General features: G+C 39.6%; 1 protein-coding gene across 9 annotated transcripts in view; it reads left to right on the top strand.

The window, feature by feature from the left end:
• LOC126787630 (protein SUPPRESSOR OF K(+) TRANSPORT GROWTH DEFECT 1-like) overlaps window positions 1-17,802 on the top strand; it is a 42,298-nt gene extending 24,496 nt beyond the window's left edge. Inside the window, exons 1-10 of one of the 9 annotated variants that reach the window (XM_050513513.1) lie at window positions 12,298-12,885; window positions 13,312-13,417; window positions 14,756-14,954; window positions 15,569-15,637; window positions 15,763-15,837; window positions 15,965-16,063; window positions 16,179-16,334; window positions 16,632-16,859; window positions 17,149-17,263; window positions 17,347-17,385. In XM_050513513.1, coding sequence (XP_050369470.1) covers window positions 12,333-12,885; window positions 13,312-13,417; window positions 14,756-14,954; window positions 15,569-15,637; window positions 15,763-15,837; window positions 15,965-16,063; window positions 16,179-16,334; window positions 16,632-16,859; window positions 17,149-17,263; window positions 17,347-17,354 — 1,608 coding nt within the window. In that variant the 5' untranslated portion in view covers window positions 12,298-12,332 and the 3' untranslated portion in view covers window positions 17,355-17,385. Of the gene's footprint in view, window positions 1-12,297; window positions 12,886-13,311; window positions 13,418-14,755; window positions 14,955-15,568; window positions 15,638-15,762; window positions 15,838-15,964; window positions 16,064-16,178; window positions 16,335-16,631; window positions 16,860-17,148 lie in introns of those variants that run through there. The other 8 variants (XM_050513504.1, XM_050513510.1, XM_050513512.1 and 5 more) reach the window with 8 other exon arrangements.
• The last annotated feature ends 669 nt before the right edge of the window (window positions 17,803-18,471 follow it).

Genomic DNA, 18,471 nt, shown 5'->3' with positions numbered 1-18,471 from the left:
ATCAAAAGATAGCAAGTTCGGCACAAAGGCCGTTACAGAAAATGCAAAAAAAAAAAATTACAGAAACATAAAGACTACGGCGACAGGAGACGCATTACAATGATCTTATCACCCTATCCTACTCCTCCCTCGCAGCTTGGTACGCCAGCGTTGCTCAGACCGCATCGCCGATACTCGCAGCTTCTAGCCCCGCCGCTTCCCCCGATTCGCCTTGCGGCGGTTGTGCATCCTGATGCTCTGAGAAGGAGGAGTAGGAGAAAGAGTCTCCAGATTAGAATCAGACCTGTCATTATCACAAGAAAAACCAGACGAAGAAGAGTCAAAAATTTTCTTACCATCTTCGGCCTCCGCAGCAGGAGCAGGCTGCGTAAAGGGCGGAGTCACCTCATGTGGCATGGGCGGCGGTTCCAAGCCCTTCTCCGTCAGCCGGACCTCGTAGTCCGCGGGATCCAACATTTCCAGCTCCTGGAACTGCGATATCATGTCACCTACGGTCGTGACATAGTACCATTCCAAGTACTTGGTCATCTCCTCGGATGATTTGAAGGCAGCCACGGCGCTGGACGCAGCCTCCTCTTCTACGCGAGCTTTTTCAGCCTCCGCTTCCTCGCTCATCCGTCTAACGAGCTCCTCAGCATCCGTAAGGGCAGACTGCGCCGCATCCCTCTCCGCTGCCATCTCTCGGGCAAGTGACTCTGCCACCTCCCGACGTTCAACCTCCTGCCGAAGGTCCTCCTGGAGGTTCGCCGCATTTTCCAACTTGGCCCTAGCATTGGCCAAGTCGTTCTCCAGCAACAACACCCTTATCGCGTAGGTGCCGTCCCGTTCAACCACTTCGGCGAGATAGCGCTGCGCCTCCAGGGCATCCCGTTCCGCATCCAGCAGGTTAAAAACCATCTTTTCCGCCCTCGTGGTAGCTAGACCGAGCGGACTCCGCGGGTCCAGACCAGACCCCTCAGGTCGCCTCAAACCCCTGAGCCCGGCGCGCTGGCTAAATAACACCAGCTTCTCCAATTCCAGAGCTCCTAGATGGCTCAAAGGACTGCGGTCCAAGGCGGACAGGTCCTCGAAAACCCGAGACTCCGTGAAGGTGAGCGGCGCCAGTTGCTTAGTCCTCTGTCTTTTAGGAGGAGGAGCCTCCACTATCGCATCCTCCACATCCTCGGGAGCAATAGAGGATTTCGCTCTTTTCGAAGACGCGCCCGCCTTCTGCAGCTTCTTCTTCCTTCCAGTCTCAAGAGCCACCGCCGGATCAGCCAGATGCGGATCGCTATCGATACGGCCCACTCCTTCCGCATCGCTGCGGCGCGGCAACCCCTGCTCGTTTGGCAGGCTCGCGTGCGGGGGAATAGGCAAATCCACAACTGCGGAAGAATCCTCGACCCGCTGCGCCGAAGCATTCACCTTCTTCGTCGAGGCTGCCACCTTCTTAGACATAACGCGTCGCAACATCGTGATCGCTAGCCCTCCAGTATGAGACGTAACGTCGGGATCTTCCTGCTGCAGAAACCGGTCGTAACAGATGCGCTCTGATTTCTCGAAATTCCTGTTCACCGAGAGCGTCGTAGCTGCACATATAACATCAGATTAGTACGACATAAATAAAGTAAGATTGAAGAACGTAGCACTTCTACTTACGATGGCGACGGAGTAATCCTTGCTCGAACAGGAGGTACGGGTTCGTCAATACCTTTAAATCGTGAACTAAGTCCTCACCTTGGCACCTCCAAAGATAAGTCACACGATTTACTCGGTCAACCTCTCGCTCGGACAACACCAATCTCCTTCCAGCTACGCAAAAAAAAAAAAAAAAGGTAGTGTCAGCAAACAGTCATTCCGTAGTAACAAAATTTAGGAAAGCATCGGAACCTACAATTAATAGCCTGAAACCGCGAGGGAATACGCTTCCCTGGGATATACTCTACCCCATTAATGCGCCCATACTCCCACCCCTCCTCCACCACGAAGCTGTTTTTTCTCCAGTTCGCCTCTGAGGTGGGCCAGTTCTCCAAAATCTGGTACTCACTACGCTCATCCCGCCTCACAAATCGCGCGGTCCCTCCATTACCATTACGCTGGTTATAATCCACCTTGAATAAATGGAGTACTTCCGCCGCAGTAGGAGCTGAACACCCCGAGAGGTAGAATAGTGAGCAGAGACCGAGAAGGACTCGCCACATGTTATAGCTAACTTGGCCAAAAGCCAAGCCAAACTCCGCCACGAGATATTGCAGGCGGGGGTCCAACGGCAACTCCACCCCAAGTCGTAGTACGGAAGGACTTACTAGCACATGCCCATTCGGCAACATGGAACCAAATTCATCACGCCGAATCGCAGGGCGACGATGGTAGCAGGTAACTTAAATTCCTCCACATAGCCATGCACTGCGGCGGAGTCGGCTCCATGTGGTTCTTCCACCTCCGACCTCTGCACACCGCCATCTAACCAACGCCTTACAGGCGCTGGGTTGAGCGTTGGGCCTGAGGTGCTAGTCCCCGAAGCACTCATAATACGGTCAGATACGCCTTCACTTTCTCCAATCTCTTCACGTTGCGATTCCATGGCGCTGGACGACTCACTCGTATCCCAGTTCGCTAGCACTCTCGAAAAGACAGTTGCACGATCTTTGTGATACAAGTCGTTTCCACCACTACGCCGCACCAAGTCCAAGTAGTTGGCCTCCAATTCACTTGTCCACGAACAAGAGGATGACAACGTGGACCAACTTCCTTCTGCAGACGCGGAATCGCTATCAGTTAGAATAATTATCCTAGACATTACGCCGCAGCAAGCAACACCGAAGTCAAATGGCGAACAACCTAAAACTAGAAGTCAGAAAGTCAGTCAGATCTACCCTACGAACCTCGCAAGAACGAGTTTGAAGAACACGAAGAACATGAATAACACCAAACCCAGTTCACGGTGAAAACCTATCCGCACCGCCCATACAAACACCCCACTTTGCCGGAAAACACCCATCCAAAGATCAAATAGACCCAAAACCCACAAATCTGCCGGAAAAACCCAAAACCCAAAACCCAAAACCACCGATTTATCCTACAAACACAAATCTACCAACAAACAACAAGCCATAAACAGAATAAAGAAGGATCCGATCAGGAAACATACCTCAAAAAGCCGATTCACACAAAAATCCCGATGAGTTCACGTTTGGAAGAAAAGGGAGCATACGAGAGCAAAAGAGAGGGAATGGGAGAATTCAGATTTCGAAAACTTGAATCTGTCGATAATGACAGCCATTCTGTCACTTTCACTCTTTTATAGTAAACTCCATCTCACATCCAGCCCGTTGATCCCTTAAAAGCAATCCTTAACCGTCAGATTTAGAAAACCGTTACTTGCATCCTAGCCGTCGACCCAAGAGACGTCGCTCTAGATCTCGTCACGTGGCCTGAGTTACCGAGGCAACGATTCCGTTACACGCCTTAATTACATGCAATAACTGTCTTCTCGGATAACGTCACCCCACGAATTTGAAACGTTCGCGAAACATCCGCCCAATGCATGTACGACACGTGCTGTCCACAGCGCGACTGGCGCTGTCATCAGTCTGCAAACACTATGCTCAAAGATAGCGATAAAAGACGTCCTACGCGTAAGAACTTACTACGCTATGACGGACGCACTACGCTCAAAGATAGCGATAAAAGACGTCCTACGCGTAAAAACTTACTACGCTATGACGGACGCACTACGCTCAAAGATAGCGATAAGACGTCCTACGCGTAAGAACTTACTCCGCTATGACGGACGCACTACGCTCAAAGATAGCGATAAGACGTCCTACGCGTAAGAACTTACTATGCTATGACGAACGCACTACGCTCAAAGATAGCGAAAAGACGTCCTACGCGTAAGGACTTACTATGCTATGACGGACGCACCACATACAGAGAAGCAATCAAACGTACTACACAACAAAAACTCGGCATTCCTTAACCGGGGAGTGGGGGGACTATGAGAGGGTCCGCAAGACCCATTGCTGATTATGGCAAAACGCTCAAATATTAACTCCCCAGTCAAGAAATCACCTCCCTAGACTGGGAACTTGGGGGGACTTGTTGGCATAGGCTTATGCTCGCCATAATCAGCACAACTATCAGCGCATTAAGGCTAATGTATAGCACAGTCTTACGATACTAATAGCAAGTCAGCCGCACTAGCTACGCAATGGGCCTCCCCGTGGCCCAAACTGACTACGGACGCGCCCTCACGCGCATCTCAAAGAAGGTTCCAGAGAGCACCTTAATCGGACGTCGTCCCACATCGAACAGTAGGTAAACGATCTACTTCAACTCAACAATAAAAGGTCAAACTCTTGACCTTATAAGGTAAGTACACTGAACTCCCTACTGTAACTCTGCATAAATTACCATCGCCCTAACTTAAGCGTCGGAGAGTTGAAGACCACGCCGCCGTGGTCTCTACTTTGACGACGTGTGTTACCTTTGGCAGGAAAGGGGCAAAGAATACGGCGTATCATATCCACGAGGAGCACGGCGTACTAAATCAAGTGTAATCACAGAATTAACATGTGAAGACAATTTCTCTTGTTTTTATTATTAGGGGAAACATTGAGGGATCAAAACACTCCTGCATTTTAATAACGTGACAGTTTTCGGATCAAGCATAATGAGATACTAAATTTAGATTGAGAATGATATATCAGACACACATAATGAAAAATGTGAGATACCAAAATGCATATTTTCAGAAAGGTCAGACATTATTTACTCTCTTTTTTTCTTTTCTTAATTTCTCGTATTTTTTTGAAGTCCGTGAAGAGTTGACATGGATCTAAGGTAACTTTCACCTTCTTGTGGTTCTTTTAACATGATGGTTCTGTATATTATTTTGATTTTTTAGTTATTAATTGGAAGGATTCAAGATTTTAGAACTAGTCATAAACCGGCCCAGACCAAACTAGATCCGGTTGTTCTGCAGTTCGAAGGGAAAAACGAGCAATTGAATCGGAATTAAAAAAAATCCGGTTTTTTGTATTTTTTTATTTGTTTTTGGATTAGTGAGACTTTCCTCTCTCTTCGTTCTTCTCCAATTTCAAATTTTAATTTCAAAACAGAGAAATTAATGTTAACGAGGAGAGTACAATAGACGAACAAGATTGAAATGTGAGGCAATATGAGGTAAATTAGTATGAGGAGAAGATCCGAGTTCCAACAAGCGATTGCGGTTTATTTTAACATATGCATTTTGATTTTTTTTTTACTATTGATTTTAAGAATATTTTCACTTATAGAAAATTTATTCTACTTTCTATGAGCATCTTCTTAGAGATTCAATATATGAATAGTCATGACTCTTGTTCCTAGGATATTGATTGTTCTGCACATTTCAATTTTTTCGTAGTCCGCGAGAGCATGTGTTCATGTTATTTTGTACTAATCCGTTATTAATAAAAGACTTTGCATCGTTATTTCAAAAAACAAAGATATTCATTGAGTTAATATTCATTGAGTTACAGGTACTAATATTTTGTTTTATTGTCTCACAACATAATTGAAGTATTATAACTTACAATACAGTTGAATTTGTTATTACTATATGGACTGTGAGCTCATGATGAAACCAGGACACTGACTCCGATTTTTAATAGTTCTAGTGAAATAATCTCATGATGAAAACGTAAAACTAAAATCCAAAAGAAATGATAGATTGTAGTAGTTACATGAGATTCATTAACTTACTAATGTTTGTCATGAAGATTTGATTTATAAAACGATCTTGCCTTGCTCCTCAGCAAATCGGTCATTAAATTCCATCAGACATGGGTTAAATCTTAGTTACTCTCTCTAATGTGCAACTTAAATTGGTTTAGTAATATAATTTAGAGTAACACAAAAAGTATCGTGTTGAATTTAAGTGACGAGGATTTCAACTGTTTTAAGTAACAAATTACGTGGAGCATTATACATAATTACACTATAATTAGTACACTACAAAACTTTTCCCAAATTCGATCTATAAAGTGCAAATATCTAAAACAATACCAACAATATACTCAAAATCCGATTTACAGAGTGGAAAAAATACATCTAACCGTTCATAATATATCCACTTTGGTATCTCATTGTCGATCCAATTTTGGTAGCTCACTTTGTCATCTCCATTGCGAAGATTGTCACTTCATTAAAAAAATTAAAAATGCAAAAAGTATTTTGGCCCCCATATGTTCTTTGCTAACCCCGAAGTCAGTAAAGAGTTGATTTGAAATCAATTCGTAACTATTATTTACTCATTTTTGTTAAAAAGATAATAAAATTTCGAAATGTCTTGGAACTGAAAAAAAAAAGATAATAAAATTTTACTCATAGATGTTCAGATTGGGAAGCACGTATTAGACTGTTCCATTAACAATAGTGAAAATATGATAAGCAGTAGAGCAATTAATATGGGGAATAACAGATTGCAAACTTATTGTATTAGCAACTAAAAATGGGAGAAAATGGACATACGCCTAGTTGGTGAAACCGAAAATTAGTAGAAATTGATGATGAAATAAGTTATGTGACAAGAGTCGGCTAGATTCAAGATCTTTAATGATAATGGAAACTTCATGAATACAAAATGAACCAATATGGTGAATTTGAATTGTGATTCGGAAAATGTTTTAGCGCCATAATATGGCGCCAGATTCGGCGCCGCATTAATCTCACGTGGCATGCCAAGTCACATTGTCATGTCTGCAATTACAATAATCACAAAATGTCATTTTTAAATGTAAATACAATCTTATTCTTGTTAATCAAAAGCTCTAGATTATTATTAAAAGAATTATAGTTATTTTTTATATTATTTATTGTTTCAAAATACTTTCAAAATGTAATAAAAAATACGAAAGTATGCTTGAAAAATATATAGATATATATGTGTGTGTGGTATCTATATTTTATTTGTATTAATTAATTATAGCCACTAATTAATCGTAAATAGAAATTAATTAAATAAGAAATTCATGAATCTTGATATATTTTTCACTAGAAAGATTATTATCAACATAATTGTATTAAATATGGTATTAATTAAGATATGTATATTCTAGAAAAAATAACATTTGTTACATTACATACTCTAACACAAGAATATTCCCTTTCAGAAAAAAAACCAAAAAAATCTTACCAAAAGTTTTCATCTAAATATAAATGTTGTAGTTACCTTACATTGTCAGAAAATTTAAAAATAAATATATTTTGTGCATATATATATATATATATATATTTTTTGTTTTTGAAACTATATTTTGTGCATATATATATATATATTTTGTTTTTTGAAAATATATTTTGTGCATATATATATATATATATATATTTCGCACGTGCACACATATATTTCAAGCATATTTTCGTAAATTTCAGTTTTTAAAATTGTATTTTAGAAGCATTATTATGATGAAAAAGAAGAAATGATAAAAGAACAAAAAATATTTGTATAATAATTTAAAACCGTTGGATTAACAATGATATGTTGTATTTTCATTTAAAATGACATTTTTATTGTAATAACCCGATTTTTCGGAATGAATTTTGGATTGTTTTTAAGTTCATAAATTCGTGAAATTTATTTAAAACGAATTTTGTATGCTTCGCGAAATGGTATATCGAAAACGGAAGTTGTTAGTAACGGAAGTTTGGTTTCCGATTTTGGAAATAGTATAAAAGGAATGAGAGGAGATTAGAAATTAAAAAAAATCATTTTTTTTTCCAAAATCACCTCGGTTACTGTGTACCCGAGGTCAGGTACTGTTCACCCGACCCAAAAACCTTCTCCGGCCGATTTCTCCACCATCCGACGTCGCCTCGTGTCGTGCCACCTATCATACTGACGGGCTCGACGATCTCCATCTTTGGGCTACGTCTTCCACTCCGGCGACAACCACACACGGTGCAACAACCGCCGGAAGTTGCTGCTGTATCGGCGCCGCCTCCTCCGGCCACCATAGCTCGAGATTCTTAGGGGGTTTTGCTTGTCTCAGTCCCAGAAACATTCCCACAAAAGGAATCGAGCCAAATCGAAGTGTAAGTACCCGAATCAAGAATTTCAATTTCTAGAGTTTGTGAATAGTGCTGAATTTATGTTCTTCGTTGTTTGGACTGTTTAGGCTCGGATTTAGACCTTGGTGTCAACTAGAAAGTTGTTGGAAATGTTGTTTAGGTTGTGGTGGCGAAATTTTGTGATGATTGGTGGCGGTCGGTGAACAGTGACGACACATGTATAGTACTGTGAATAGTGTTCTGCAACAGTAAATGTGAACAATGCTTTGGTAAAACAGTGAACAGTGTCATAACACACAGTAACTGTGAACAATGTTTTAATAAAAACTGTGATTAGTACATCATGAACAGTGTTCTGTCAACAATGTTTTATGAACAACATTTAGTTGTACTTGAATCGTCACCTGGTATTTTAAGTATCATTTTCTAAGCATTTATCATGCTATTAGGTGACTGACGAAACAAGTGAAGAAATTACTTTCAGTGTCGTGGAAGTTGCACGCAGGAAGGAAGGTGAGTAAAATCTCACATATTTACGAATCTACCCTTGCGGTGAATTCAAGATTTTTGCAAGAGTTTTAAATATTGAAATACGACATGTATATGATATAGTAGAATATATATATTTGTATAAATGGTAAATAAGTACTTATATATATAGTTTGCTATATTATATACTGTTATGAATTCATTGTGAATAGGTCATTTCGATGACGAGAATTATATTGAGCATGTGATTTAAATTGTACAATATGAGGTGTGATTATTGTACGTGGTTTTAACATGGTGTTTGTTAAAATGTTGATTTGTCTTCGGACTTGATTTTTGTACAATATGATGTGAGATTATTATACGTGATTTTAACGTGGAGATTGTTAAAATGTGGATTTGTCTTCGGTCTTGATTTTTGTACAATATGATGTGAGATTATTGTACGTGATTTTAACGTGGAGATTGTTCAAATGTGGATTTGTCTTCGGACTTGATTTTTGTACAATATGATGTGAGATTATTGTACGTGATTTTAACATGGAGTTTGTTAAAACGTTTTGTCTTCGGACGAGTTTTGTCTTCGAATGAGTTTTTGTCTTCGGACGTGTTTATGAAATAAAACATGTATATGATATAGTAGATTATATATATATATATTGTATAAATGGTAAATAGGTACATATATATATATATATATATAGTTTGCTATATAATATACTGTTATGATTGTATCGTGATTATGTCATTTTAATGTCGCGATTTATATATCGAACATGTGATTTTGATTTGTACAATATGAGGTGTGATTATTGTACGTGATTTTGATTTGTACAATATGAGGTGTGATTATTGTACGTGATTTTGATTTGTACAATATGAGGTGTGATTATTGTACGTGAATTTAACATGGAGATTGTTAAAATGTTGATTTGTCTTCGGACTTGATTTTTGGTACAATATGAGGTATGATTATTGTACGTGATTGGCCTGTCAGAACCTAGCCTTTGGCCGGGTGAAAGTTACGATACAGTTAGAGCTCTAGTCTGTCTGCCGGAGTACTGCATGTGAGGTAACAGGTGGTTATCTGCTCATGAGTACTCATATTTTTGGATGTTGGGTAGCGGGTGGTTGCCCAATATCGGCGGTGTACTACGAGAGGGGTAACAGATGTGTACCAGCGTTCTTTAGTACCCGTATTATAAATACATTTGGGTAACCAGAAGGGTTGCCCAATTTCTCATGAGCACTTTCGTTTTCATATTTTGGATAACCAGACGGGCCGTCCATCGACTCATGAGTGCATTTATATTTGATATTTTTATGGATTTCCGTATATATTGATATGCGAGTTTTATTGTTGTTTTTACTCATACGAGCTGTAAAGCTTACCGGGTTTGTGTTTATAATCCCGGTGCACCAATTCGATGGTGTAGTGGATACTCCGCAGGTGTGGATTAGCGGGAATTAACGGACCGCTCAGAGGACTTGACGATATTTAGTTCCAGCTTGTGTGAGGATTTTGTGTGACTTTCTTGTGAGGATTATACATTTCCATTTTATGTAATGTTGAATTATAAATTGGGTTTGTAATAATTGGTTGTCTGAGTTGTATTGTGAACTCAGTAATGATCCGATGTGCATTTAAACGATTTCGATTCGTTGAGATTGTTTGGTGTTTAACGACTTTGAATTTTTAAGTTTTTATACTCGAAATTTTGGGGTCGTTACATTTATATAATTTTAATTATTGATGTGGAAATGTGACGTGATTTGGTGCCATATTATGACGCCCTAGCACTCCTCTTATGATTCTTGTTTAATACGAATATTGCTAAGGTACTGGCATTGCATTCTACAGAACTATAAATTAATATTAGTTGCAAGTCTAAAGAACTTATGTAAAATTAAGTGGCTCTATATCAGTTTGTACGAGCAACATATTGCCCTCTTTACGATGTTCAATTCCTTGAGCACCTATCATAGCAGATTGAAATATGATTGCAATAATTTATCTAGTCTATCAACTATGGATTAAAATATATGGATATGGGGTAAAATGAGCTTTATACATGTTTAATTACACTTCTTTGCTTGTTGCTGCCATTTCATATTTTTCGAGGACAAATATTTTTTAGGAAGTGAGTGTGTGATATCCTCAAATATTTATCGCATGGGACAAAAAGATTTTATAATTAACATAGAGATGGTTACTAGTAGGGGTGGACTTTTAGACACCGAAAAATCGAAAACCGATTAAAATCGTACCGAACCGATACTGAGAAACCAAAACCGAACAAAACCGATCTATCGGTTCTGGTTTTAACATCAAACTGAATAGTTCGGTTTCAGTTTGCGGTTTCGTCCGTGTAAAAAACCGATCAAACTGAATCGAACCGAATCGATATATATGTATTTAATTATTAATATTTAATATAGTAATAGGTGTACATTATGTTTTTATTGATTAAGAGTTACCTTCGATATACATGATTTTATATGATTACGACCTCAAAATGTCTAACTTAATTGCTCACACTCTTTAACTCATGAAATATTACGTTTTGGTTAATACTCTATCGTAGCTTTGTTGATTTTATTTGTTGTTTTTAACTTATCGCAATCTAGTTTACTTATTTACTAATTTGAAGTACTGAATTTGTAGCTTACTACTTTACTTTGATTTTAACTTTTGTTTTAAGTAAAAAGTGAAAACTTATTACAAATGGTAGGTTATATAACCGAAACCGAACCGAACCGAACCGAATTGTAGGTTAACCGAAATCGTGGTTAATAAATATTTTTTCTGATTTCGGTTTTAAGAAATACAAAACCGAAACCTCGGTTTCGGTTTTCGGTTAGTGCTCTTAAACCGAACCAATAAAACCGAGTTCACTCCTAATTACTAGCAAAAGTTTTATCTACTAGATTATACTCATAACAAATAAATAATAATAATAATAAAAATTGAAGAGCTTACTCAGCTCATACGTGCCCTTATTTCTTAGTGGCATATGGCAGATGGAAATATATATTTTTTCTCTGGAGAACACCTCTTGGTCAGATTTATCTCTAATACAAACCTAGTTGGTTCTCAGAGAAAGAGGGGAAAAGAGGGGAGCCAACAATAGAACTGGGGGATCTCGCTTGAAAGTTGATTTTCTACCAATTGGGGTGGCCGAGACATGACTCTTTTCTTTTCTCTATCACGTCTCCATTTGGACGACCCGGCAACTTCGTCGGCCAAGAAAGAAGGTAATCTCTCGACTACAGTACTCGTATGTGATAGGATCAAATGAAGAAGAGCCTACAGGTGAAGCTTTTATCAGTCAGCCAAGTTCAATTTATAGTGATATGTTCGGAATTCTTAATCTGTTCAATGAAATCAGTGAATTAGCATTAGTTTATGAGAGGTTTTTTGGGTTGGGTTGTTACAAACAAAGAGGAATCATAATTGTGTAAGACCTACGGCTAAACCTCGAATCATTCCTTCTTCTTCATTCCAGAGGAGGGGGTATCTAGTGTCGTAGAGAGAAAAAAACGAACCTTCCCCTTCCCCATAACATCTTGACATTCCAATTTCCAAACGCGTCTTCCTCCTCTTCTTCTTCTTCTTCTCTCTCTCTCTCGATTTCAATTCCTCCTCCCCAAACCCGAAAACCCGACCCGCTCTCTAGGGTTTCCTCCACTTCAAATTCCCCCTCCCGATCCTCAATTCCCCCCAATTTCTCAAACCCTAGCCTCCCCCTTTCCCCAGTTTCAATCTCCAAACCTCGATCGCCGCCGTACATGTGATCCTAGCTCCGGAGATGTATAGCAATTTCAAGGAGCAGGCCATAGAGTACGTGAAGCAAGCCGTCCACGAAGACAACAATGGCAACTACGCCAAGGCCTTCCCTTTGTACAGGAACGCTCTCGAGTGCTTCAAGACTCACCTCAAGTACGAGAAGAACCCTAAGATCAAAGAGGCCATCACTCAGAAATTCACCGAGTACTTGCGCTGCTCAGAGGAGATTCGCGCCGTTTTGGACGATGGTGGCCCCGGCCCGGCCAGCAACGGCGACGCGGCGGTCGCGACTAGGCCCAAGACCAAGCCCAAGGACGGCGAGGGCGGTGACGGGGAGGATCCCGAGCAGACGAAGCTCCGGGCGGTCGCGACTAGGCCCAAGACCAAGCCCAAGGACGGCGAGGGCGGCGACGGGGAGGATCCCGAGCAGACGAAGCTCCGGGCCGGGCTTAACTCGGCGATTATTAGGGAGAAGCCTAATGTTAAGTGGAATGATGTCGCCGGGCTTGAGAGCGCCAAGCAGGCTTTGCAGGAGGCGGTGATACTGCCGGTGAAGTTCCCCCAGTTCTTTACTGGTTAGTGTGCTTTCGAGTTTCGGCTGTGTTTGGTTGTGTTGATTTGTAGGTAGAAGGGTCAAAGTTTGTAGCTTTTATGATTTTGGTGCTGGTTTGATTGGAGTTGTTTAGGGAAAAATGTAATGTTTGCGATATGCTGCATAGGTGTATTGCAATTGTTAGATAGTACAGCAGTTTTGGGTCTCTTAAAGTTACTGTAGTAGTATCAGGATAATGGGGGAGGTTTAAGTATCTACTAGAATGACTATGCATTTGCAAGAGGGAAATTTGTTTTGTTAAACAACTTATGAGACAGTGTGGTTGCTTCTGAAGCAAGAATTTTTTTGTGTCACCTTCGATAGACAGGCATTATCGTTATTATATTTTTCATGTGGGGGAACAACCTCGTGTTAGTTTTGTTAATATATATTGGCCTGAATTTTTCAGGCAAGAGACGACCATGGAGAGCTTTTCTATTGTATGGTCCTCCTGGGACTGGAAAGTCATACTTGGCCAAGGCTGTGGCAACTGAAGCTGACTCGACATTTTACAGGTATGTATCCATCACTATGCTATGAATTAGTTTATCCAAGTATATTAAATGTTCAATTTTAGTTGATGCTACGTATTGGCTTGCTACCTGGAAACAACCACACTGTTTGACGCTGGTTTTTTTTTTTTTTATAGTTATAGATTTTTTGGTTGTCCTGTGTTTCTGTGTGGGTCTTTGTTTGTCTATGTAAAGAACATACTCTTGTTTGTGTTTTGATGTTTGAGATGTAGATCCGTTTTGTTGAATAGAAAGCACATGACCTTAAGTTCAGTTGGCCCATGATTAATTCCCCAACAGGTGATTAGATGGTAATGTAGTGGATTTAGGTAATTTTCTTGTATAGTAAGGTAGTGCTTTCAGGTAATTGGCTAGTATCTTAACGTGGTACTTCCCAGGTAATTGACGAGTAGTGTACTAATCTTCTCTTTTCATTTACAATCACGGAGGGCTCTAATTTGAGCTCTACAGTTCTGCATCTTGTATTGTTCTTAATCTTGTTCTGAGACATGTGCATGGTTAGGGTTAGAGCATTGTCTTCCTTTTTGTCTTGTACAGGGGATACCATTATTTTAGAGCTCCACTCCTGCCCCACAGTCCAAAATTTGAATTGGGGAGCAACTCTAGTCCCTTTCCTAAATTGAGATACTGCGCTGGCCACATTTCTCCCAGACTCTTCATCTGCTGTATTTACAATGACACCACTCTTACTCCCAGGGAAGGCTTTTGAATTTGCGAACCAGAGTCAGATCAGATAATCGGCTGGAAACCATGGGTGACAGAAGTTGTAGACTTGTAGGTATTTGGTGAATGAAACTTTAATGTTCAAGAATACCCAGATCAGATAATAGGCTTAGGACAATTTTTGGAGTGGGTATTGAATATATGTTTATTTAGCTGAAACTACACTTGAATACTGGGTGATTTAAAGGTTGAGGAGAGTTTTGGTGTCTTGTTTCACTTTTGTGGCAGTAATGTTGGTAGGTGGGTGCAATTTTCGCATGTAGGAAAAGGTCTCTGGAAAGCTGCCCCCGTGACCTGCTTATAACTATTTTGAGAGAAATTGAGAGCAAAAAGTAGCGTAGATGCTCTTATTAGTTGGCTTTATTTACCACTGATCAAATTTAGATTTAAGATGTTGACCCAGATATATTGGGCGAGCGGTAATGGCACTACTGTATTATCTCTGTTCCTTTTTTATATTAATGCAAATATCTCTTCTTGATCCATTTCTACACCTCGTGTTTATTGTGCATATGATCATTCAGATGGTTTTTTCTTTTTGTTCGTTACCTCACAATTCTGGATTCTAATCTGCATCAATCTTTTCTCTTCACCTAGTATTTCCTCTTCAGACCTGGTTTCGAAGTGGATGGGTGAGAGTGAGAAGCTAGTTTCAAACCTTTTCCAAATGGCTCGAGATAGTGCCCCTTCCATCATCTTCGTTGATGAAATAGATTCCCTATGTGGGCAGCGTGGAGAAGGCAATGAGAGTGAAGCTTCTAGACGAATCAAGACGGAACTTCTTGTGCAGATGCAGGTATAGTTTTGTTTTTGTGGGAAGTTGCGGAGTGATTTCATAAGTTAAACATTGACTGATCTATTTCAAAGTAGACTTGGAAGTGTCTGGGAAAAGAAGTAAACTGAAGTTTTAACTCTGTATGTAAAAATATCTTATGTCTTACTCCTCTTTGAACCTATGTCTCATCCTTACGGTCCTTTCTTTAAACCATTACCTGTACCTCTATCGGGCCAGGAGGGTTTCATGTTCTTTACAGGATGTGAGATGCAATTCTCCTGTTTTTCTGGTAATAAATAGGAAGTCCCAACATGCAGTCTTTTCATGGAACGTATAATAAAGTTGGTTCTAGGCTCGAGAGAGAAAGGACATTTTAATAGAGCCACATCTAAATCATGTTTTGGTCATTTTTCTCACCTTCCTTTGTCCTTCCAATTGTCTCCAATGGAATATAAATGATTATTTAGAATGATGAATGGATCACGTACAAATTTAAGGATGAGTGATTTACCAACAGCCTTCATTACATCATATCCGGCTGCTGTTTGGTCTAATTCTTTAGTTTTATGCCGCTAAATTGATGACGGATTATAAGTCTTATTGTTTTACTGAACCTTTTATTTCATATGCTTCAGGGTGTGGGAACCACTGACCAAAAAGTTCTTGTTCTCGCTGCGACAAATACGCCGTATGCATTAGACCAGGTAAGGAGAAATATTATATGTAAGCTTGTTTGAGTTGGCCTTACTTGTTAGAGCTACTACCACAGGAAAATTAAATTATTAGAGCACGCTATCATCTAGCCTTGGCTAACTAATGGTAACTACAGGCCATTCGAAGACGTTTTGACAAGCGTATATACATTCCTCTTCCAGATGTTGAGGCTCGACAGCATATGTTCAAAGTACTGACTCTTATTTTTTCATCATATTGTCATAGATAATCAATTAAGTATTTCAGGTTAGGAATAAGTGATTCCGTGTATATATTTACACTAAAAGAGTGTCCTGTGTATTTCATATTCTGAACAGGTCCACTTGGGAGATACTCCTAGCAACTTGACAGAAAGTGATTTTGAAAGCTTAGCTCGCAAAACTGAGGGATTTTCGGGTTCTGATGTAGCTGTTTGTGTAAGCAGAATGCATCCATAATTTATTTACCATCTTTTATCAGTAGACTTTAAATTAATTCAGAATTATTTGTTTTGATTGTTTTGTTTTTCTTATTTGGTTTTGAATTTGGCAGGTCAAGGATGTTCTCTTTGAACCAGTACGCAAGACTCAAGATGCCATGTTCTTTTACAAGAATTCCGATAATATGTTCATACCTTGTGGACCAAAGCAACCGGGTGCTGTCCAAATCACCATGCAGGAGTTGGCAGCTCAAGGACTAGCTTCACAGGTATGTAGCCATGTAAATGGAGTAATGTAGCTGTTGATGACTTTTAATGTAACATACAGTTTTCGTGGAGACACTGTATAGTTATGATGATTATCAAGTCATTGGAAACCTTATATATTATTTCTTCGAACAGGCACATTTCACTCCACTAGTATTAATTACAAACAATTGCTATTGTTTGATTAATGTATAAAAAATCCATTTGAGGAGGACCAATTTCGAATAATTTCATATTTAACATATTTTCACATTTTAACAATTTCATATTAATTAGTTCTTGCTTATTATGCCATGCAGATCCTTCCACCTCCTATCACAAAAACAGATTTTGATAAGGTACTTGCCAGACAGAGGCCTACTGTGAGCAAAGGTGATCTTGAAGTCCATGAAAGGTTCACGAAAGAATTTGGAGAGGAAGGGTACTTGCCAGACAGAGGCCTTCAGTGCAATTGCCGTGATTTGTATGTATTAGTGTTGGATCTAATGGACAATATACTCTCTACATTAGTTTCTTCAATGAGGAAGGTGATATACTTCCTTTTTTCTGTATTGAAATGGAAATAGTCCGAAATACTGATGATATCCAGTTGCTTCTTTTCAACTTGTGTAAAGTACAGTTTAAAACATATTTCTCTTCAAGTGTTGATACATCAATTAATGTTTGTCGCCCATGTTGGTAGCTTCTCAAAATACTAATTGACCGACAATCTGGTTAGATTGCAAGTGCTTTGTCTTCTGATCCGTCGAGGAATCTGTTTCAGTTATTCATATGCTATTTTAAGGATGGATTCATGATGCATCTTCTGTATTTCAGGATTGGATGTGCCCCTGTTACCCCTGCTCCCTGGATATATCTAGACTCCTGACTCTTGAGTCATACACAGCTGCTATCTTTTTCTCTGGGCAAAATATGACCCACTCCATAATGGGTATGGTGACCCTTAAAATCTTCTACGCCCCTTTACCATTTCTTCAAGGGACTGACTATGATTTGTTCCTCCCTCCATTTCAGCCTTCTAGTCCCCCTTATTCCTTCTAATAGCGGCATTATGTTATAGGATTGGCCCTTAAATGTTACAAATATTGAGCTTTGCATATAAGCTGGCTACTTGTAATCCTCTAGCTGTGTTTTTAGTTTTTATAGTTTGTGTATCAATGTTTCTAAGTGGTCTTGTAGTGACATTTGTTGGACATAATCTCTAGGCCGTCTTGTGTGTTGGATCTAACTGTTATTATTAGTTGAGCTTGTTCAAGCAGATACCTGCACTGTTCTAGATAGAAGTATACACTGGTGTGGTCTTCTAACAGATGGGGATATCTAAAACAAAAGCAAGTACTATTGTCCAAAGCTGACCGAGTCTTTGGCCTTCTGGTTCATATATTTGAATATAATTCAGAGAAGCAACAAAAGCCGGCTCTGAGATCTGTTCCGAGTGTTACGAACATACTTTACAGAAAGAACCATAGAGAGCCGGCGGGGCGTCAGCATATTTGCTTTGTCTGAGCTATAAATTATATTGTAATCGGCACAGAGTTCTCTAGGCTCGTCTGCTCGAGTACTCTGATTTCTATCATCTGATCACTATGTTTCCTGGTTATATCTTGAAACTTACTACAGTCCTTACTCTTCTCTTGTTCTTTCTCCCATGGAGCCACTGATGACACAAAGGTAATGATAGAGAGGATCCACAGTTCGGTTTACGTTCATGCATTTCTGTGCTAGGTCCAACCTTTGTTCCCATTCTTTAAGAAGTAAAACAAAGTAAAAATCACACTTTTCCGAAAGCTTCTTGCATCCGAATGGAGAAGCGCAGATAAGGAGCTGTTATAGCAATGTTTATTTATGCACCTTAGGAAAGAGTTTTTTAGAATACAACTCGGAGGTGCAAATAGCATTGCCTTACAGAACCTGCAAAACAACTCTCAATTCGTTTACAAAGAGTACTTATGATACTCATATTAAATATTAGGTAGTTAGGTACCATATTAAACAAGGTGAATCTCAATCCCTGCAATTTCTAGCCATGTGTAGCTGCATTTGTAGTTATTATCGTTTCGTGTTATTTTAGTTTCTTAATCGAGTGAGTTGTACTGACATCAGGGGAGAAAAAGATGTTCATTATAAGATTTAAATTAG

This window comes from Argentina anserina, chromosome 3 (assembly GCF_933775445.1).
Source record: "Argentina anserina chromosome 3, drPotAnse1.1, whole genome shotgun sequence".
In the NCBI taxonomy this organism is placed as follows: domain Eukaryota; kingdom Viridiplantae; phylum Streptophyta; class Magnoliopsida; order Rosales; family Rosaceae; genus Argentina; species Argentina anserina.
This window is presented reverse-complemented; position numbering and strand designations above follow the sequence as displayed.